General features: G+C 41.6%; 1 protein-coding gene across 3 annotated transcripts in view; it reads left to right on the forward strand.

The window, feature by feature from the left end:
- tecta (tectorin alpha) overlaps positions 1 to 22,321 on the forward strand; it is a 68,328-nt gene extending 46,007 nt beyond the window's left edge. For all 3 annotated transcript variants that reach the window (XM_039778519.1, XM_039778512.1, XM_039778513.1), the window contains 14 exons: positions 923 to 1,551; positions 2,285 to 2,936; positions 4,985 to 5,184; positions 6,480 to 6,860; positions 9,809 to 10,095; positions 10,513 to 10,793; positions 11,884 to 11,994; positions 13,261 to 13,463; positions 14,225 to 14,388; positions 14,823 to 15,071; positions 16,095 to 16,257; positions 16,341 to 16,425; positions 17,237 to 17,356; positions 19,662 to 22,321. In XM_039778519.1, the coding sequence (XP_039634453.1) occupies positions 923 to 1,551; positions 2,285 to 2,936; positions 4,985 to 5,184; positions 6,480 to 6,860; positions 9,809 to 10,095; positions 10,513 to 10,793; positions 11,884 to 11,994; positions 13,261 to 13,463; positions 14,225 to 14,388; positions 14,823 to 15,071; positions 16,095 to 16,257; positions 16,341 to 16,425; positions 17,237 to 17,356; positions 19,662 to 19,762 (3,626 nt within the window). In that variant the 3' untranslated portion in view covers positions 19,763 to 22,321. The remainder of the gene's footprint in view (positions 1 to 922; positions 1,552 to 2,284; positions 2,937 to 4,984; positions 5,185 to 6,479; positions 6,861 to 9,808; positions 10,096 to 10,512; positions 10,794 to 11,883; positions 11,995 to 13,260; positions 13,464 to 14,224; positions 14,389 to 14,822; positions 15,072 to 16,094; positions 16,258 to 16,340; positions 16,426 to 17,236; positions 17,357 to 19,661) is intronic.
- The last annotated feature ends 219 nt before the right edge of the window (positions 22,322 to 22,540 follow it).

The following is a 22,540-nucleotide window of genomic DNA, read 5'->3' on the forward strand; positions in this document are numbered from 1 at the left end:
GAGCACACTTGTTTCTTTATTGTTCCTAAATAAATCAGACTCACAGACTGGCTTCACAGCAATCATTTTGATTAGTCAGAGCAGGAAAAGCACAGGTGGAACTAATACTAATGACGATGGCTCTGTTCCAGCAATTATTAAAATGCAATGTAGCTATTTATTTGTCATACCTGTGTTTGATAAGTGAATGAAAAAAAGATCTACTAGAATTCCTCTTAAGTTTCACTCCACCAGTTCTCGATAGTCAGTGTTGCGCTAATATTTATCTATCATTTAGAGGGTGTACTCCACCAAAAACCTGCTTTATCACTCATGCCGTGTAGGCTTGAAAGGTGGCTCTTAAGGCTTCCTCCTTCAGACCGCATCTGTAGTCTTACTCAGATTCAGATTTAAACAGCAACCCTGTTTCAAAATGTCCGTTGAAACTTCTCTAATCAATCCTTCAGGATATACGGTCATATGGTCATATGCTCCCTATGCTCCCAACAAGGATATTATTGCCAAAATGGTTTCATTCACTGCTTCCATTTGTTGCTAGTGCACTTAGATGCTTATTTCTGTCAGCGTCCAACATTAGAAAACGTTTTTGTTTAACAAAAGTGCACAGCTAACCGTGCCAGAGAAAGAAAAGCTTTGTATTTATTTGACAAAAATAAGATGTTATAAAAACACCTACTGAGCATATCAACTGACACACAAGCGGTGGATTTGAGAACTCAGACATTTTCTTTTGCCATAAACCTGGTCACCAGTGCGATTCATCGTAACCATGGTGAGTCCCAGGGAGAGCTGAAAACCACCATTCAGTCCTACAGTGAGTGACTCAAAACAAAGGTCTGTGGTGGAGTATTCCTTTAATATGGATTTTGCCTGTTGCCTTTGCCTCTCGCTTGCTATCTCATACCTTGTTCTTCTGTCTCAGCTCTTCCCTGTCCTCAGAACAGTCATTTTGATGAGTGCACGAGCGCCTGTCCTCTGACCTGTGCCAACTTAGATGAACCTGAAGAGCCGTGCCCTCTGCCATGCCAGGAGGGGTGTCAGTGTGAGGAAGGCTTTGCGCTTCGCGATGGCCTGTGTGTGGCACGCAGTGATTGTGGCTGCATGAGCCACGGACGCCAGCTGGCCACTAATCAGACTTTCTGGACAGACTGGGAGTGCCAGGAGCGCTGCTACTGCAATGGCTCCGACAACAGTGTATACTGTCAGCTCGCACCCTGTCACACTGAGGAGTACTGCCAGGAGAATGACGGCCTGTATTTCTGCCAGCCGCGCACTGAGGCCCTGTGTGTGGCTGCTGGTTATGGACATTTTCTGCCATTTGGTGGCGTACCGTTTGAGTTGCAGAGCTCTTGTTCTCTTAGGATGGCCACCACCAGCTGTGGCAGAGAAAGCAGGGAGCCCGCAACCATCAGTGGAACTTTCCCTCACTTTAAATTGGCAGCTCGTAATGAGGAAAGGGACACAGGCCAAGCAATTTGGGTGAGGGGCTTTGTTCTGGAGGTCTACGAGTATGAGATTGAAGTGTCTCGAAGCTACAAAAACACTGTCACAGTGAGTAAATGAAACAAGCGCCGTGATTATATATTGTGTTTCATATAAGGAAATGCCTGGAATAAGGAATAAGCTGTGACCAGGCTAATGATACAGTATGAATATTGATTATAACACCACTTTTATGCATGACCGCTGAAGGTCATAGTTGTTGTGTATTTGTGAGGACACGTTATTTCTAATCAAGCCGATTGAATAACCAGGCAGAGGGTGAATTCCTCTTTGATTGGCTTAAGGTGGATCTAATTTCAATGGGCATCTTTTATCAGGCTGGATTTGGCTCAGACAAATCCCCGACCCTGAGTGACATTTGGACTGGGTTCACAAACCGACTAAAAGATCTGAGGAGGAATAGAAATGACACACAAATAACCCAACACTTACACACACACACACACACACACACACACACATGCACGCTCGCACATACACACACACACACACACACACACATTTTTCTCATTCTCTCTGTTTCTGTCTCATTCTCTCTTATACAATTAGATTATATGAGAAAGGCATACAAGTTCTTTCAGTGAGTCTTAATGTTATCCATTCATCACCTGGTTTTCCCCACATACTTTGAAAACAGGCAGGTCAGTTGGATTGGAAACTATGACTTGGTGCTAAAAAAGGCTTCTGTAGGAATGTGTATGTGTCATCTGATGCGGATCCTAGAATAACAGTTAAACCTGTTCAAACTAGAACCAGTTTTATTAAATCTCTCTTCACTCAGGTGAATAAGGAGCGTTTGTACCCTCCACTGAAGCTGGGCCCAGGGAAGGTCAACATCTTCACCTGGGGCATGCACCTCATTCTGGAGACAGATTTTGGCCTGAAGGTGGCCTTTGACTGGAACACTCTCCTCCTGTTGACGTTGCCTCGCGATCTCTACAACAGCTCTTGCGGCCTCTGCCACGGCATGCCCTTATCCCCACCCACCCTTACCACCACTGACTGGGGCATGGCCTGGGCAGAGAGGGACACCTTCTGCCAGGTGGGCTGTGGAGACTCCTGCCCACGCTGTGGCCTGGGAGAGACGAGCGATCTAAATGACGCCCCTCTCATGGTGACTGATGCCAACATGAACACGGACAATGGGGCAAATGAAGTTGACACAGGCATACGTTTTCACATCGGAGATGGACTGTATGTGTTTGTGGAGCCTGAGGCAGTAAGGCTGTGCGGGCTAATTGTGGATCGAGGAGGTTTATTTGCACGTTGTCATAGCAAGGTGGCGCCAGCGTTCTTTTATCAAAGCTGCCTGCAGGACACCTGTTTGGACCAGGGAGCTCAGGATACAATCTGTAACTGGCTGCAGATATACGCCGGCACCTGTCAGACCCAAGGTGTGCCTGTTACCGGCTGGAGGAGCGACACGCCATGTGGTGAGTGCAAGTCTGGGCTCACCTGAATTTCACCATGTACTTTGATTATGCGTGCAGTGCTGCAAATGTCTCCAAACACATATGTTCTTACCTCTTGTGGTATCTACTCATGCAGATAGTTTTATTTGTCCAGATTTTTAAACAGGCCAGCTGACAGTCTTGCCTGGGCCCGGGACAAGATAAGCTTAGATGGGCCCCCCGTGCCCAGATCTCTCCTTTTCCCTTGCTTTTCCTCTCCTCTGCTCTTCCTCTCCTGTTCCTCTCCTCTTCCTCTCCTGCTCCTCTCCTCTGATCTTCCTCTAATCTGATCTTCCTCTCCTCTCCTCACATCTCTCACTGAAATTAAGTGTGTGATCATCTCTGAACCATCCTGCTCATACTCTCCAACAGGGCAGCGGGCCCCTCCCGCATCTCTCTCTCTCTCTCTCTCTCTCTCTCTCTCTCTCTCTCTCTCTCTCTCTCTCTCTCTCTCACCGGTAGCTTGACTCTGTCCCTCCGTTGCGAGGCAGCGGGCCCCTCCCGCATCACTCTCTCTGTCCCCTGACAGCAGCTGGATCTCTCTCCTCTCTGTCTCATCCTCTCTGACGGAGCTACCAAACTCAACTCTTTCTGTCAGAGAGAACGTGTTGTCTCAGGCTTTTATACAAGCTAATGGACGTTAACATGAGAGCTGGCCTGTTAGCTTACGTTACATGGCTCGTAAACGTCGGCTGCGCTGTTTTTTACCTCGCTCTACGTTGACAGTTCCAGCTTCACCGTCACCACCTTTTCTCTTTTTTTTATATTTATTTAGAAAATCTCTAAGGCCTCTATTTTCTTCTTCTCTTTTCCTTCCTTTTCTAAGCACCGGACTTGTGCTGACCGGAAATTTTGAGCGTACTGAACTTCAACAACATCAAATTTTGATAAGTGGCCAAACCATATTTGTGTTGGGGGTGGGGGGGTTCTTGACCACTATTTCAAGGACAATTAGGAAGAAAACAAATAAAAAGCTTTTATGTTCTCAAATATTACATATTTTTTTCCACAAATAGGCCTATTAAAATTTTTTTTTTCAATTATTCCATAATTTAACGAGGGCCCAGTTCTGGGCCCCCCCCTACTCTGGGCCCGGGACAACAGACCCGTTTGTCCCCCCCTATCGGCGGGCGTGTTTTTAAATATCTATCTCTGAGATTGCTGCTTCAACCCAATACAACTGAGGTGAAATAACTTTCATTTGTGCTTCACAGTGTTGAAAACTTTCTGAAAAATCATCAGCAAAATGTCTTTCGAGAAACAAACCTATTTCTTTGGTGGAAAGTAGTTCCAGTGAAAACTGTTGACAGTGAGATCTGTGGATTATTCACAGTAACAAGGGTGTTTTTACTGTTGGCATTTTAAATGTTAAATTACAGTAATTGTCAGTGCAATGAGTACCACAAACCTAATTCCATTCAACTCCGTTGTATTGGATTTCAGGCAGAGAGGTGCATTTCTCAAACCCTGGGCACATAAAGCCAAAAGTATCAGAATGGCTAGATACCGCTAGAAGTAAGTGAGAGGACTTGGGTAAACCGGGTGAAACAGTAATATAAAGAACAAACCCAACGCACAGTCACTGCGCCAGGCGTCTGTAAATCATGAAATAGTTACATTACTCCTCCTAAAACCATACATTTTCTTTTTTACATTGATGTGTGCATGAGTTAAACAAATGTGATACAATGTGTTAATTAGTGAGCTTCAGAGGTGATAGGGGTATTCTTGAACTTTGGATGGAGCCTGGATGTTGCTTCTACTTCCAGTCTTTATGCTAAGCTAGGCTAACCACGCCCTGACTCCAGCACCGTACTTACAGGCAAGTATTAGATTGATATTGGGCTTCTCATCATCAAAATGTCAAACTGTTCCTTTAAACAGCTGCCATAGACCCAACATAAGCCCAACAGTGGCCTCTCCAATCAACACTTGACAAATATTTACCCCTGAAAAATGTCCTACAGTATGTGCACAATGTAGTCAGTGCAGTCGTTAGCTAATACCTTTGCCAACCTGCCTGCTCCCAGTCCAGAGCTGTCCACCTAACAGCCATTACTCCAGTTGTGTGTCGGTTTGCCCGCCCCAGTGCGCCCCAGCCCGCGGCCAGAGGGACTGCAGCCAGGACTGTGTGGAGGGCTGTCAGTGTGACCAGGGCTACGTGCTCAACGGCAAGAGCTGCATCCTGCCTCAGAACTGTGGCTGCTACACTGATGGCAAGTACTATGAGGTCAGTCCCACATCCAGCACTACATGGAATAAACTCAATGACATATGCAGCAAAAGCTGGCTTTTAAGGCCTAAACACTAAATCAGGATGGTATTAGGTCAGTGTAACGCTTATCAGTTCAATTTTCTATGTACAAACAGACATTTGGAAAAACAGAAAAATGGGTTAAAATATCAAATTTTTGATTTTTTCCCACCTTGACAAATAAAAAAATTGGATCTTTAACCTGTTTTTCAGGATCAGAAATTGAGAAAATTACAAAATTGCATCTGAGCTCCAATTATTCAATACTGCAATGGTATTCTCTTCCTCTACTTTGCGGAATATGCAGGTCATTAATTGCATATGGACCAAAAAAAAAACAAAACTGATAGGCTTTGGGGTCAGAGGTGCTTGCAACTGATGGTTTTGAGTGTGGGGGGGGGGGCGTAGCTAGGCGGAACGAGGTAGAGAATACCATGGCAGTATTGAATAATTGGAGCCCAGACGCAATTTTGTAATTTTGAAAATTTCTGATTTTCTGAATAAAAACAGAAAATTGTAAAAACAGTTTAAAGATCCAATTTTTTAATTTGTCAAGGTCGGAAAAAATGAAAAATTGGATATTGGAACCCATTTTTCTGTTTTTCCAAATGTCCGTTTGTGCTTAGAAAATTTAACTGATAAGCGTTACACTGACCGTATTATATATAAATCAGTATAAATCAGGCTGGTATTAGATGGATGGATGGATAACACATACATATATATACATTGATACATAGATGATAAATAGATAGATCAGAGGTTAAGTAGAGGATGATTGTCTTTCAGTTTAATTCAATGATTGACATTGTTATGACATGAAAATATGTGAATCCGTTTTAACAAACCTCTCTGGCTCATTTAGTGCCGTTTAGTACAAGTGAAGTATAGAAATGTTATGGAAGAACAAAGACAAAGATTTTCTAAATTCAATCTATAAAGGTAATCCTTCACACCAAACTTGTATTTTTGCAAAGTTGCATCAAAATCGTACAATTGTTTGATTATTTTTATTATAGATTAGTCTGCCGACTATTTTTTCCATTAATCTATTCATTAGTTAAGTCTGAAAATATAGAACAATATCCTTCACAATTAATTGCTTTTTTTTCCTCACCCAATACTCAAAATATGTGAAAACTGGAATCTGGGAATCTTTGACACAGAATTTTTGCTTTAAAAAGTCCATTATCAACATTTTTTAAATACTTTTTGTTTAATTGACTAATTGTTTCAGCTTTGGTTTTATCCGATGTCTTTCTTTATTTCAGCCCAAACAGCTGTTTTGGAACAGTGACTGTACCAAACGCTGCCAGTGCATCGGACGAAACCTGATCCAGTGCGACCCGAGGCGCTGTATAGCAGAGGAAGAGTGCACTCTGCGGCACGGAGTGCGGGGCTGCTTTGCGCGGCGCTCCCAGCACTGCGTGGCGTCTGGCGGTGGGGTTTTCAGGACCTTCGACGGGGCGTCGCTGCGGCTCCCGGCCTCCTGCTCCTTCGTCCTGTCCACAAACTGTCACAAGCTGCCTGACCTCTCCTTCCAGCTCATCGCTAACTTTGATAAATGGAGCACACCCAACCTCACCACCATCTCCCATGTCTACCTTTACATCAATGAGGAGAACATACTCATCTCTGGCAGCACTGTCAAGGTGAGAGAAGCGCTGGACCGTCGTTTGGATTGTCAGTACGTCCGCTAAATATCAGAAATTACTAATTGATCTTGTCATGATTTCTACTCTGTAGTTTGGTTACATTACATGGACTCAGTTCTACAGTGGATGTCATGTTAAACCCCCTAACCCGACTTTACAAACAACAAACGTTAACCCACATTAACAACACTATCAACTGTCTATGTAAGGGATAATGTAGAGCGAGCCGGTTGTTATAGCGAACATCGACAGGGTGATCAGGACCCCGACCCCGAGGGTTGTATTCACTCTAACAACCGCCTCGCTCTACATTATCCCTTACTTATTACACGGCTTGGTTGAATCCAACGGCTTTCTGGGGTCTGCTAATTCTTTATAACAGACTGTTGCTAAGAATAATATCAGTGTGTAATAACACCTGATAATGGTTTATCAAACATCATCGTTTGGTCATAATAGACCTAGAAAGGCTCTAACTGCGAAACCCCCAAGTGTATAAATTGTAGAGTTGAGGGGTACATTTTATTGCTTATGAATTTAACATTTCCTTCGGAAGGGGAGGTTTGTGTTATTGCTTCTGTCAAATGCTTTAATAGAACAATTATCTCTGTTAGGAGATTATTTGTTGACATTATCAACTTACTTTTCTTGTGCCGTCTGTCGTCGAAGATGCTTGTGTCAAACCTCTCCTTGAGAAACTAAGCAAACAGATCCAATTCAAATCTCCCTTTTCTTGCCTCAGTACTTGCAGTCCAATTTACCAATTACCACTAATAGCTTGGCAGAGTTCCTCCAGTTCAAGCTTTTTTCCATATCATTCCACTGAAAGTGCACCCACTGGGGTAGATAATGACTTGCTGATTGCTTTGGCTCTTAATGAGTCTTAATCCTGCTTGACCTGAGTAAGCTATTGATGGCAAAAATGTTCTGAACTGCCATAAGAACTGTGTTGGTATTAGTGATTTGGGGCTCAGGTCATATTCACCAGAACAGTAATTACAGCACCATCTCAGATTGTCACAATATGTGCTTTGGGCTGTCTTTTCTTTTTGGTGCTACCCCTCAGTGATCCATTGTGAAAATGAAATCAGTTTATGCAGATGACACACATCTACATTCCTGCCCCAGGTGATCAAGCAGAAAAAAAATGGCAATCTTAGTTGTCTATGCAATTGTCAAATAACAACTTTCACCTGGGTACATTAATTGCAAAAGCTCACAAAAACCCATGGTTATGGTTTATCTTGGATTCCCTCCTCACTTTCAACAATTAAGGACATCACTAAAATGATGACTTTTCCTAATTATATGAATTCAATTCAGTTGTATTTATAGTGTCAAATCATAACAGAAGTTATCTCAGGACACTTTCCGTACATGGCAAGTTAATACCACACTCTAGAGAGAGAAAGAGAGAGAGACAGAGAGACAGAGATGCACAGCTACCACAATAATAACATTAACAACTATAACAATAATAGAAATAGGACTAATTATTATCATAGCAGTGGGTAAAAAGAGTGATATGAACAGTAATAACAAACAAATAGCAATACTAGCAGTAATGACAATAGAAATATGACTAATAATAACAATAAAAGTAGCAGTGGGCCTCAAACAGGACCACGGCAGCAGGTGCAACCACGATCCAAGTAAACCTGCAAGGCAAGAAAGCACAAAGACTCTATGGGGCACTGTAGTTGCTTCTTTAAATCATTTTTACCAAATGACATGTCTCAGAAGTCTGCTACTGTTTGGGGCCTCAGAGAGACTCCTGTTCTAAAACATAGTTAAATACAATGGATTTCCAGATGCTCTATATCTGGGATTGGTGTTGACAGTACTTTTTACTCAGCACTACCCCTCACAAATCTCGAATAGGTCTATTTGGATTTCTGTTATTGCAGTTGTCTAACAGTTAGTTCATAAGTGACGTAGCAAGGAGGGTGGTCTGGGGTCTAATGATCAAAATGAACACAATGTCACCTTCATTAAATCTGCAAGTCCGGTTTGGGTCAAAAGAAAAGGGTAATGACTTCAAATCTTTCCTACATATATGTTTTATAGGTCAGTAAAATTATAAATGTTCAAGAAAAATGGTAATATAATATTTAAAATCATCACAGTATGTTCATTATCATCACCTGCAGTCAAAAGAGGACTCAAAATCCCACAGTGGTCAAAACTTAGTTGAGAGCAGAGAGAAGTCTGAATTTAGCATGTGAGGACATGTTATGGTCACTGAAAGGGGTGGTGATGGCGCAGTGGATATGACACATACCTTTGTTGTGGGAGATCCTATGCTTTGCTATGCTCTGCAATTCCCTGCAACGCCCGGCCGCGTTCTGCTGCGTCCGCCGCATCCACCCATGCTCTGCAGCTCCACGTTTCATCCCGCAACGTCCTGCTGTGACATGAACTACAACGACTACCTTCAAAGTCACTGTTCCACTATCTTTAATGTGACTATTATCGCCACTGTTCATCACACCCCCAACCGGCCCGTCAGACACCGCCCTACCAAGAGTCTGGGTCTGCCGAGGTTTCTTCCTAAAAGGGAGTTTTTCCTCGCCACTGTCGCAATAGCTACTGCTAATGCTTGCTCTTGAGGGAATTACTGTAATTGTTGGGGCTTTGTAATTTATAGAGTGTGGTCTAGACCCACTCTATCTGTAAAGTGTCTCGAGATAACTCTTATGATTTGATACTATAAATAAAATTGAATTGAATTGAATTGAAAATTGAATAGATCCGGGTTCAATTCCCGCTGTGATACATCAACCAATGTGTCTTTTTTGTAATTGTAAGTCGCTTTGGATAAAAGCGTCAGCTAAATGTAATGTAATGTAACATGTAACAATGTAACATGTAAAGTAAATGAAATAAAAGTGACTGTGTGTCTTGACTCAGAGATGTAAAGATTTCCGTCTCCTGTGTCTTCACAGGTTAATGGTACACCAGTGTCGGTACCGTTTCTAACTGGGCTGATGACGCGTCTGTCCACGTCCGAAGGTTTCATTGTCATCGACACACCTCAGGACATCCAGATTCGATACAACCGCTTTAACACCCTTAGCATCACAATGGGCCAACGGCTTCAGAACAAGGTGTGCGGTCTGTGTGGGAATTTCAACGGAGACCCCAGTGACGACTACATCACTTCCAGGGGCAAGCCGGCTGTCAGCGCCCTGGAGCTGGCCCAGAGCTGGAAGACCAACGGTATGCAGAACAGGTGGGTGAGGCTTACAGAAACGGTGGAATATATTGCACACTAAATGTATATTAATCGTACAGTTGTTGTGAAGCCTTTTGGAGATCATGCTCGAAGTGTAACATGAAAGCTCATAATGCAATTAGCATTTCTTTTTATGGAAACAATGGCTACATTTATTGTGACAGGGATCTGTCATAGTAACAAACTAACAGAGATTCAGCGCCAAACTCTGCAGTTCATTTAGCCTCTTTTAGCTCATTGTTTTGGCTTTACAGTCCGCCATTGTTTCTGCCTTTTGATGCTTTTGAATCAGTTGAGTCCATGCTGGAGGTGCATAGCAGTACGTACAGTATTTGCAAGTAGAAAAAAAAACAGACATTAAAATAATAATAATACTATAACTTTGACAGTTGGATGTTTATCTTTCTCCTCCAGTTGTGATGAAACCCAGTTTGTGGCTCTGGCTCAGTCCTGTGACAACACGGCGGTGCTGGCGCTGCAAAGTGAAGATGCGTGTCAGAAGCTCACCCAGCTGAAGGGCTTCTTCCAGCCGTGCCACGGCCTGCTGGATCCCCGGCCTTTCTACCAGTCCTGCTACCTGGACGGCTGCTACAATCACCGCAAGGCTCAGGTCTGCGGCTCGCTGGCAGCCTACGCAGAGGCCTGCCGCTCCATGGGCACCCTCACCACCAAGTGGATCACCCAAGAGAATTGCTGTAAGGGCAACGCGAGGCACCAGCCTCTCCTAGCACACACACACACACACACACACACACACACACACACACACACACACACAGACATGGCACTGCATGTCTCTCTTTCTGCTGCCCGTAAAGTTTTTTGAAGGTGACTCAGATGAGATGTCGATCAGATTAGGGGTGTAAATCACAAGTTTTTTCACGATACGATATTATATTGATTTTTTGGACAAAGATACGGTATTTGCTAATATCTTAAAGTCTGTCACGATACGATTTCGATTCAATCGATCGTCAGGGGCCTGCGATCTATATAAGACTTTATCATATGCCCATTCAACACAGTTACAGTACATTTATAGCAACTCAAAAAAAGCAACTAAAATTTGATTTGACAATTGTATTCTATCAATATTTTCATTAATATTGAATCGTGGATCATTGAATCGATATATCGAGCTAGATCGATGTATCGTTGCACCCCTAGATCAGATGGACAAATGTTTTGATCAAGCCTCTGTTGTGGTGGCTGGACCGTAAGAGGACACTGTTTAGAGAGATTTTACTGAGTAAATCAAACTGAAACTGTAAAGGTTGGGGGGGGGGGGCACACTGAGAGGGACGTGTCCTCCCCATCCCCCAGTTGAAATTAAGCCCTTGGCAGAAATTCCACCCAGTGCTTTTCATCAGCCATAGTTTGGCTGGTTGAGTCACCATACTGAATATGCATTATTTTACTTAATGCTTTATTGCGTAACTTTTTTATAATAATGAACGTCCGTTATATTCAAACCATTGCCAAATGAGTTGATACAAAGCTATTCAAAAAAACTCTCTCTGTATTTCTCAGTATGGCTATGTTCAGAAAATGGTGCCGTCCGGCGAATTTCGCGCAAAAAATAATTGTTTAAAGTAACTGTGTGTGGGAGTGGTAAGGGTGGTGCTCAATCACCAGAGGCTTGCGTCATGTGGATGCAATGACAGTTGCTGTACTTAAAAAATATCTATACTTAAAATTCCTCATGGGGGAGACAGAAACTACACACTATAGCTTTAAGCCAACAGTGTGTGTGACAGCTAACATTGTGTGTTGACCTGTCTTTAGCAGAATGGATCTACGACCCCTGTGCAGGAGAGATCTGCACAAACTTCACCTGTGAGCTGGAGAACGGAGGTGACCTGTGTGGCTGTCCAGAGTTGCCCACCAGCACTGGAGGTGAGCGCTTCATAGAGCAACAAGGCCTTCATATCATGCATATCCGCTTTTAATCCTGTCCCAGTATCAGGGTTTCCGTGGGGGCTTAAAAAGTCTTCGCTGAAGTATTGTGTTCTAGGTCTTAAATAATTTTATACAGGTCTTAATTTTCCTACGTCAATGTATTGCTACCTCTAATGCTCATTAACATGTTTTTTTTTCTGATTCCATGGTGTTGTAGTTCTTTCGTTCGCTAGTCCAAATAGAACAACTTACATTGCCGCCAAAACAAACAAAATGTAATACTATACCTGGCATCAGTGTGAATCTTCTTGGTTTATAATGTTCCAAATATGTAAACGGTTTTGTAAGTATGATCTGACTGGATGCTCTCGCTGTTTCACTTCCTGCCCGGCTGTTCACGCGAACCGGAATAGACCGTGAATAGACCTGGCGCGTATCTTTAGCAGAGCGGAGAGCAGCTTCACATGCGCTTCTGGGACGCACCGTGGCGCAGCTGGTGGAATATCAAGCATTGGGTTAAATGGCAGCTTGGGCTCGCAGGGGTCGCGACGCGGCAGGACCACAGTGCAGACACGCCCGTTACTACACACTGCCTGCATGGCACGTGTCAGTTGCGTGGCGGCTGCGTGCTGTTTTCTATGTCTTTGCACACTGCTGCTAGCCTTGTCTGTACACATTCCCATTGATTTACTGCACTCAAGCAGTAGTATACTTCATGTTAAACATAAATATATACTGATTTGATTACAGCAAAGACAACGTCGGCAGTATTGATGGCAAAATAGGCTACAGAATATTTCGTTCTGTATTGACAGGTGCAATATTTGAAAATCTATAATTATTTATTATTATATTTTTAAATTACATTTATATCTGCATTTATGTCAAAACCTAGAGACTTTCAAACATCAGAATGTCATTTATTAATATGTATTCGTGTCAACATGACATATAAACATATTTTCATATTCTATTTTGCCTGGAAACGCTCCCAACACACTTACGTGAAAAATAGGCGTCGGTCCTATTTTTAGCATGCATGTGACGTGTCACGCAGGCAGTGTGCAAGCTGTAACCTGTTAACATGGGAGCCAAAATAAAAACGGACACGCCACGCAGCTGACACGCTCACGCCACGCAGGCAGTGTGTAGCCAGCCTTAGGCAACATATTTACAGCGTGATGGGCCACACTTTCCAGGAGTAATAATATTGGTCTCCCACTGCCATGTACAGTACCTGATGTCTGTCTGTGTGTTTGGCAGGTGATGATGACATCATCCAGGCGGAGGTGAACTGTAAGCATGCTCAGATGGAGGTCTCCATTTCCAAGTGTAAGCTCTTCCAGCTGGGCTTTGAACGAGAGGACGTCAGGGTCAACGACGAGCACTGCCCCGGCATCGAGGGAGAGGACCGCATCTCCTTTCGCATCAACAACACGAAGGGACACTGTGGCTCCATCGTACAGGTGCATTTCCATTCATTCCTATTCTTACAGCACTTCGGCAGGGTACGATTTGTGAAAAAAGCAGAGGGGGGGTGTTTTTGATCATGCACAACAAAACAAAACATGCAAGAATTAAATCCCCCTTTCAATACCATGGATATTGACACTCGGGCCAGCCGTGCCAAAACACTTATTTATGAACTTCAATATTTAATGGAAAATAATCTCAGAATGAAATAGCACAGCGTGGTGTCAACATCAAATAAATCGCTTTCAACTCGGCGAAAACAAAAGACTTCACCCAAGAAAATGCTTGTTCGAGTGTTTTAATCCAAACCACGACCTTTTTTCCTAAACTTAACTACCGTAGTCGTTTTGGTGCCTAAACTTTACTGTCCTCTCCGCATGACGCTCACTGTTTTTCTGGCTAACTCAACTACCATCCATGGCCCCTGAAAGGACCGTCATCTGGCGGTGCCTGTAGCCAGCAACTGCCGCTCGGATTTTATCGTTATATGGCACTGTTCAAGTTACAGCACTTTACTTAGTTTAAAATACTTCTATTTTAGGTATATAATATATGTTCTATTGGTGAAGTTGCATTGATTACTTTGAGTCCCCACCGGTGATAAACAAGAATTCAGCAGAGGCAGGGATATGTAGACCAGAAAGGGGGAAATCCCACTCAATCATTTTGTAGCGTATCTCATGTATCAACTGTTGTCAAGCATCTTTGCTTCTCTGTCTCCTGACGGCGACTCTTCTGAATATCTCTCCGCCAGTCGAACAGCACACACATCATGTATAAGAACACCGTGTGGATAGAGAGTGTGAACAACACCGGGAACATCATCACCAGAGACAAGACCATCAACGTGGAGTTTTCCTGCGCCTACGAACTGGACCTGAAGATCTCCCTGGAGACTGTCCTCAAGCCCATGCTCAGGTCAGATAGAGCAGTGGTTCTCAAAGTTTTTTTCAATAATGTACCCCCTTTGAGTTGTTTTTCAAGCCAAGTACGGCATGACCAGCGCAAAACAATACGGCCAGCTCTGTATTGTACATACAGCGCTGGCAGAGATACATTTACTAAACAACAACCTTGTAACTGAAAAACATTGAAATGCTACATTTCAAATGTTTAGAATCCATCACTAAGATAATTCATTATTATAGTGCATGACATATTTTTTAATTAGTATTTTGCAACAATCTCATGTACCCCCTGCAGTACTCCAATGTACCCCTAGGGGTACGCGTACCCCCATTTGAGAAACACTGAGATAGAGCACACGTAGAATAATAAGTTTACTTCAATTAAAAAAACAAAACGCTATGTGTAGACATAACAACTGACTACATTCCTCCTCCACCCTCCAGTGTGATAAACCTCACCTTACCGACCCAGGAAGGAAACTTCATCACCAAGATGGCTCTCTATAAGAACTCCTCGTACCGAAACCCGTACAGGGAGGGGGAGGTGGTGCTCAGCACGCGAGACATCCTCTTCGTGGGTGTCTTTGTGGAAGGGGCCGATGAAAACCAGCTCATCCTCATAGTAAACATGTGCTGGGCCACGCCGTCCCGCTACAGCAGTGACCGACTCCGCTATATCATCATAGAGAGAGGGTAGGCTTGGATACACACACACACACACACACACACACACAAAATGTTGGGCTTAGCATCACAAGCACAGTTTTCTTTTCCTGCTGCAACTTACGATTATTCGTGTTATTTATTAAAGGTATAGTAAGTGATGTTAATCCAATAGACTTTTTGTCAAATTCAGTGAATATGTCCTCATGGTCACCCAGCTCTCTATTTACTGTGTGCGCTGAAACAAAATCCCGTGTTAATACACCGTCCTGGCTGTGTAAATGGAAAACAAACAGAAAGGAGCGCCCGAGCCACAAAACACTATTCCAGCCAATCGGCAACAGGGGGCGACAGTTGATGGTAGGAGGGGGGGAGGCAGCATTTGACAGTAGTTATCTGTCTGTGAATCTGGGGGGCGGAGCTTATGAAGGGGTTGTGGGGGCGGGGGCAGTTTAGTTCAAATATCAACAATCTTTGCGCAGAATCCCTTACTGCACCTTTAATCTGTTGATTTATTTTAGGGCTGCACGATATGAAGGAAAATATGTAATTGTGATTATTTTGACTGATATTGCAATGTGATTCACGATATTGGAGGGAATGATCATTTTTGTATCCTTTTTTCTAATTTTCATTTAAAAAATATTCAAATTAGAATGATTGGAGTGTGATTTCTGCGAGGATCTGTACCAAACAAAGATGTTTTCTTTAGTCTGTAGGGTAGAATTTGTAGGCCGGGACGTCTCTGCAGCACCATAATACTTTATTCAGAATGGTTTGATACATATTTTTCCTTTAACAAATATTGCGCCCACCTGCGATTTGGAAACTGTGATTTCCATACATTTGCAGCACATTGTGCAGCCCTAATTTTTTTAAATTGTTGGTTAGCCTTTAAAATCTCAGAAAGTAGTGAAAACTACCCCAGAGCACAAGATTGCGTTTTTTTTTTTTTAAATATGAAGTAGCGAATTGAACACCTGATAAGCAAGAACCTTTGCTTGGTAAATGACATCAACACAGTCTATTCCGTTAACATCCGTCCCTCTCTAGGTGTCCAAACATTAAAGACAACACCATCGGCATGGCAGAGAACGGCGTGTCGCTCACCTGTCGCTTCCACGTCACCGTCTTCAAGTTCATCGGGGATTACGAGGAGGTCCACCTCCACTGTGACGTCACCCTGTGCGACTCGGAAACAAACGCCTGCAAAGTGGTGAGAAGATCTTAAAATCTTCAAAGGAAAAGTGCTGATGAAACAATGCCTGCTGTATTAATGTATGTGTACTGTGCATCCAGAACTGTCCACACAAGAGAAGAATGTACTCGGAGGACAGTGACCATAAAGAGCACATATTGACTGTGGGACCCATTAGAAGGAGAGGTAAGTAAGGTCCTGTCCAGGTGTTGTTAAGAGCCGACCAACTACACTTTGCTTGATTTTACCTCTAGAATGGGTGGAAATTCAAAGCAAAACAGCTTCTGGTATCATTAAAGTGCTCATATTATGCTAATTTTCAGGTTCATAATTGTATTTAGAGGTTATATCAAAATAGGTTTACTTTTTTTAATTTTCAAAAAACACCATGTTTTTGTTGTTCTGCACATTGCTGCAGCTCCTCTTTTCACCCTGTGTGTTGAGCTCTCTGTGTTAGCTACAAAGTGAGACATCTCACTTCTGTTCCATCTTTGTTGGGAGTCACACATGCGCAGTAGCTAGGTAAGGACTACTAGCCAGTCAGAAGCAGAGTATGAGGGCGAGCCCTGACAGTAGCTAGGTAAGGACTACTAGCCAGTCAGAAGCAGAGTATGAGGGCGTGCCATGCTAGCAGCTAGGCGAGCATTATAACGGAAATAAAGGCTGGACTACAACAGAGCTGTTTGGAGCAGTTTGTGAACAGTGTTTTCTGTTGGAGATGGTAAGTCCCTTTGGGGGGGACTTTGGGCTTTTTCACTTTGTAAACCTATAACATGCACAAAAAAGATATATAACACAATAAAGGGAAGGGAAAAAGCCAACAAGCATAATATGAGCACTTTAACTTTAAGATTTTTAAGACAGGAACTTGATGTCCAAGTTCACTGTACTAAACTTTACAGAAGTTTATTTGATCCAAAATCTTTCTACAGCTATTTAGTCAAGTTCCAAAGCTTTTCCAGGATTTGCGTGACTCACCTGTAAAGTCTCCCTTTAGCATTAGACTGGTGTGAGGAGGGAAACGGAGGCTGTGAGCAGATCTGCACCAGTAAGATGGCCGGACCGGTCTGCAGCTGTGTGACTGGGATGCTGCAAAGAGATGGGAAAAGCTGCCGGAGTAAGCACCAGACGCACATGTACTCACAGAACACACATAGTACTTCAAAGGTGTTCAATGTCATGTTGGAAACAGAGGTCAAATTCACATTAAACCCACGATGACGTGATTAAAAAGAAGAACGCTGGAACTAATTGCGCAGGGGCGATTCTAGGATCAGACCTTTAGGGGGCCTCAGCCCCTAATGAGAATGTGACACGGATACAGTGCGTTGCAAAAGTGTTAACCCCCCCCACTCCACTAAACGAGTAATTTAATTATCTGATAATCTCTGAGCTAGCTACTGAAGCAACATCAGCTAACGTTTTTGACACTATTAACACTATGATGGAACTAAACCCGACACTTTATAAGTGACAGTAGTAACGACCAATTTGACAACATTTTCTAACTTTCAGCAATTTTAGTTGCTTACATTTCACTTTGGGTTCTAATCTGCGCCATGAAATTACCAACTTCTTCTCTGGGGACGACCAACGTTAAACTTCACAACGGCACTCCTGCTCTCCCTCTGACAGATCAGATAGAGCCTCAGCCAAAGGCGGGAGTCTGGCACAACCACCTCCGATTGTCCAAAACTACCTTTCTATTAATGGTAATTGTTTGTCCTCTGTCGCTAACAGACAAGTTCACAAACTCTCACTTAAACTCTAAAATTATAATTTTTTAGAGGGGCTGAGATGAAATTCAGGGTGGCTTGAGCCCCCCTTAAAAGGGTCTAAAATCGGCCAAGAAACTGCGTTAGAAGGGCTGTTCAGCATAATAATGATGATAAATTCATCTCTACTTGTGGTAGAGTCTGTACTAACCGTTCTTTACATTTTCATCTTCCCCAATTTTGGAATAAGCCTCGCTTGTCTCAGCCTAGATAGCTCTAGATATTTCACAGGGGGCAGGCTGTACAACTTTCCCTGACGTTTGCTGATTAATAAGTAACACAAGCTGGACATTTGATGCAGAAATGAGGCATTAAGAACCTGCTACCTGCGTCACTACACACGACCTGGATAGCTGAAGTAACACTACTTTGATAGAGATATGATAAACGTTGTGGTTTATCTAATTTACCTCAGCACTTGCCATTGTGTGCGTGGCCTCTTGGGCTGGCTTTTTGTCAGCTACAGTTACTGTTCAGTTTGGGTTTGGTTACATTAGGGAGAGTTAATTTACATACAGTTAAACTCAGGTAGGAAAGAGCCAGTGATGCTGCCAGATGCGAAATAGTGGTGGTAATAATCCTCTTTATACATGTCATTGTCATGCTTATGTATGTAAATATAATTATTTTTGCCATTTACTGCTTACATTCTTTATATAATAACATAAAAACACATCGGTCTAAATAATTGAATCATAGTGTTATAGGTTTAACTTGTCTGGAGACCAAGTGGCATTAACTGCCTGCAGTATGTGGTCTGCGGTTTATTATTGTGACTAAATGTCAAAGCTGCGCTGACAAACGCACAATAAATATGAATTAAAAAAAAAAGACATACAAAGAAGGAAAAAGAACATTTCTATATATAAATATAGACCAAATACATACACAAAACCTATTCACAAATCAATCAATACAAATAAAATGAGAAATATTAAAATATAAGAATTGTCACCACTTACGGTTTTATCTACTGTTTTTATCCCTGACTACATTATCTATATTGTGTCTGATATCAAGCCTTGATGAATTACTAATATGATTTGTTTTGACATGTTTTAATGTAGTACTATTTACATTGCAATTTGCATCAAAATAATAGTTTGCACCTCAACTTAAGTTGCATAGATGTACGCAATAGTGTCTGAAGCCCAAAAATAAAATTTAAAAATAAAATGTGTAATAATAATCAACATAATAATAATAGTAATAAAAGTCTTTCTATCCAAATGTGATTCTGATGTAAATGTATACAGTAATTTTGCAGTTTTTTGCTTTGTTGAGATTATACGCCAAACATACGAATTAAATGATATTTTGGATTTAGAATTTATTATTTCTGTCTTCCCAGGCTCAATATATATAAAAGGAAAAAAAATATACTATATATAAATGTGTCTATAATAGAATGAGAAACACAAATAGCTACAAATATTTAGCATCTTATCAAACGTTAGCATCCAAAACAATTATAAAGCAAACACATAATCAAAAATAAATTCATACAAAATACATCAACTTAAATATAAAAACAACAAACAAATGAAACAATAATTATATATATATAAATTATAAAAAAAAATCTGTAACACAATAAAATGCGACACCGAGCATCCGATATAATGAATGCTTTTCTTCTTTTCCCAGCTGCGAGCTCGAGCTGTAACCTCACACCTGCGGTGTCTCTGCTGAGCGTCAGCGCTGTGATCTCCATGTTCCCGGCTCGTATTCACACTCTCCTCTCCTAACACTCTCTGCGAACAAAGGGAGGCAACAAATGAAAAGGAACAAAACACAGAAAAGACTTGAAGATGCACACAGTTTATCAGCGTTGATTAGCCAGTAGATCAGCTGTGTGTTCCAGTCAGAAAATCGAGACAGAATACACTGTGCATTCACAAATGTCTGAGGCCACATATTCTTGATGCAACTGAAGGTAACTACACAGACATGTAGACAAGTTTCACCCTAACTTCCCTAATTGTGTTATTCTCCGCCTCCTCCATTTTATATCAGGACACCTTATTGTGTATTATCATGTACTTAAAGCCACTATGTGTAGAATTTTTTTAATGTGATTATAACATATTTCAAATTATTCTGATGGCTTTTGTTTGAAGAAAAATGAATGCATTACTGTCTGCCACAGTGTCTTTTTTATACTACCACCAGATGGCGCCAACATAGAAATAGAAATGGTCTAATTCTTTACATTGCACTCAGAGAGCGCAGATCTCCGCCAAGGCGTGCCCCTAGCTCACAATATTAATGCAGTGGAAATTTCCCCAGTCAGAAACACACTTTTCTGATTAATCCGACACCACATGAATGCAGCACAAACATTGCACAGTAATTTGTGTATCCGCCCCATGACTCGGGTCCGCTCCAAAATGTAATGGGTTCTTCCTTTGCCCATTCTACACCCTTCCCCCAAGTTTCATGAAAATATGGTTGGTAGTTTTTCTGAAATCTTGCGGACAGACAGACAGACAGACAGACAAGCAAACAAACAAAAAAACGGACAAACCAAACATAGCCTAACCTCCATTGTGGAGGTGAATATGGTAGTGAACCAAAGACATTGGTGTTGAAGGCAAACATCATCCAATGTCCCAATCTCCACACCTGTACTTTACAATGCTATGAACACATTCTGCATTGGAACTGAAATTAAATCACGAACAGTTACAGCTAATAAATTGTTGCGTAATGGACATAATGTCTAGGAGTCAGAGTAGCATTATCTGGATACTGACATTTGCAATTACACCTGATATTAATAAACATTCTCGTCATTTTGGTTCTACCCGCAATAAGGTCGGCAGATGGTAGACTTGTCAGCAAACATCTGTGACTGTGAGGGTCTAGCTCTCCAAATCCACAAGAGGCCTCAAGTGGAATATCTGGAGACTTCCTGTTAGAGCGGCTATATATGAAACAAATAGTCGTTTAAATGATTAGTAGATTAACAGAAAATGAACCGGCAACTATTTTGGTAACCGATTAATCAATTTATGTAGTTCTTTAAGCAAGAAGGCCAAACATTGTCTAGTTCCAGCTTCACCGTTTTGAGGATTTTCTGTAAACTGAATATCTTTGGACTTTAGACTGTTAGTCAGACAAAACAAGTACTTTATAATTTGAAGATGTGTGGTCGGGCTTTGCCTCGAGAAAATAATCATCAGATAAATCGATAAAGAAAACAATGATCACACCCAGCCCTAAAAAGCAGCAGTAGATTGTCTGTAGCGTTAAGAACAGTCAAAAATATCAGTTATTCTACATGGAAACAAGTTCAGCCTTAAGTTCCCTCTCACAGCACATTTTATCTGCTCATGGCCCAGCTCCCTAACAGACATGATAGAGTATGTGTAATCTGTAAAGATTCACTCTGCAAGTATACAGTATGTTTTTCTTGTCCAGATAAGATACCCAAATACAAATTAATACCAGGTGTACATGGGCTCTGATAGTGGAATAAAAGTCTGCTGGACAGTGGATCTACTGGCTAGTATTAACCAGAGCAGAGCTGATCTATTAACTTCCTGTTTGACCTCCAGACTAACTAAATTACAGCATTTAACATTCTAAATCAACCAAATCTACGTCAGCTTGTGGCAGTAAAGAGGCTACGGATCAGGTAATGAGACTACACGGATGTCAAAGTGGAGTTCTTTGAATGAAGTGTGTGAGGAGAGCACCTTAATATGAATACTCATATTTTTAACTCAAATGTTAAATAATGTCATACAGTAGATTAGTGCCCAGGTTGTGTTGCGACTGTAAGAAATGCAATTAGTTGTGCCATTAAAATATTGAATTTTTATCTTAATCAGTTGTAGTGTTGTAACACTCCTGTCACAAATATTGACTGTTGGCTCTGACGTATTGATTGCCTTTTAGGGTGGACATGTGAGGACATATTGTAAAACTGTCAATAGAGTAAGGTTCTCCAAGTAGGATCACTGGTCAGTGTTTTTTATTTGGCACCTTATGTGTTTTTAATGTCAATATATATGTCACCACACATCTTATGTAACCCTTCAGTGTTCTTCACTGAAGCCAACTCAAATTCTCAGTTTTGCATTAGTTATACAGTAAGTAGCAGTTTTTCATAGGTAGGTCTGTTTTGCTACCTTCTATGTACAAATGTACAGTCCTTGTCTGTCAGTTTGGTGGTTTATGTCATGACTTCTTTTTTTAATAATAATCAGTATCTATTTTATGTTCAAAACCATTACCAAAATATGTTTTAGTTTTTGAGAGCAGAGCCACCCAACTTTTAATAAATTAAGTTCTCAAAGTCAGTGTGAGTCAAGTTTATTTGATGTGTAGCATGCAGACATGACAGACAGTGGGGGAAGAAGAACTCAGATCTTTTACTGAAAAATACTGAAATATTCTGTTACAAGTTAAGATTGTGCATTCAAAATGTTACTTAGTAAAAAAGTAAGTACCAAAGGTACTCATGCAGAATGGCCCATTTTTTAATAATAAACATTATATCATTGTATTATAATTATTGA

Source organism: Perca fluviatilis, chromosome 16, assembly GCF_010015445.1.
Source record: "Perca fluviatilis chromosome 16, GENO_Pfluv_1.0, whole genome shotgun sequence".
Taxonomy (NCBI): Eukaryota; Metazoa; Chordata; class Actinopteri; order Perciformes; family Percidae; genus Perca; species Perca fluviatilis.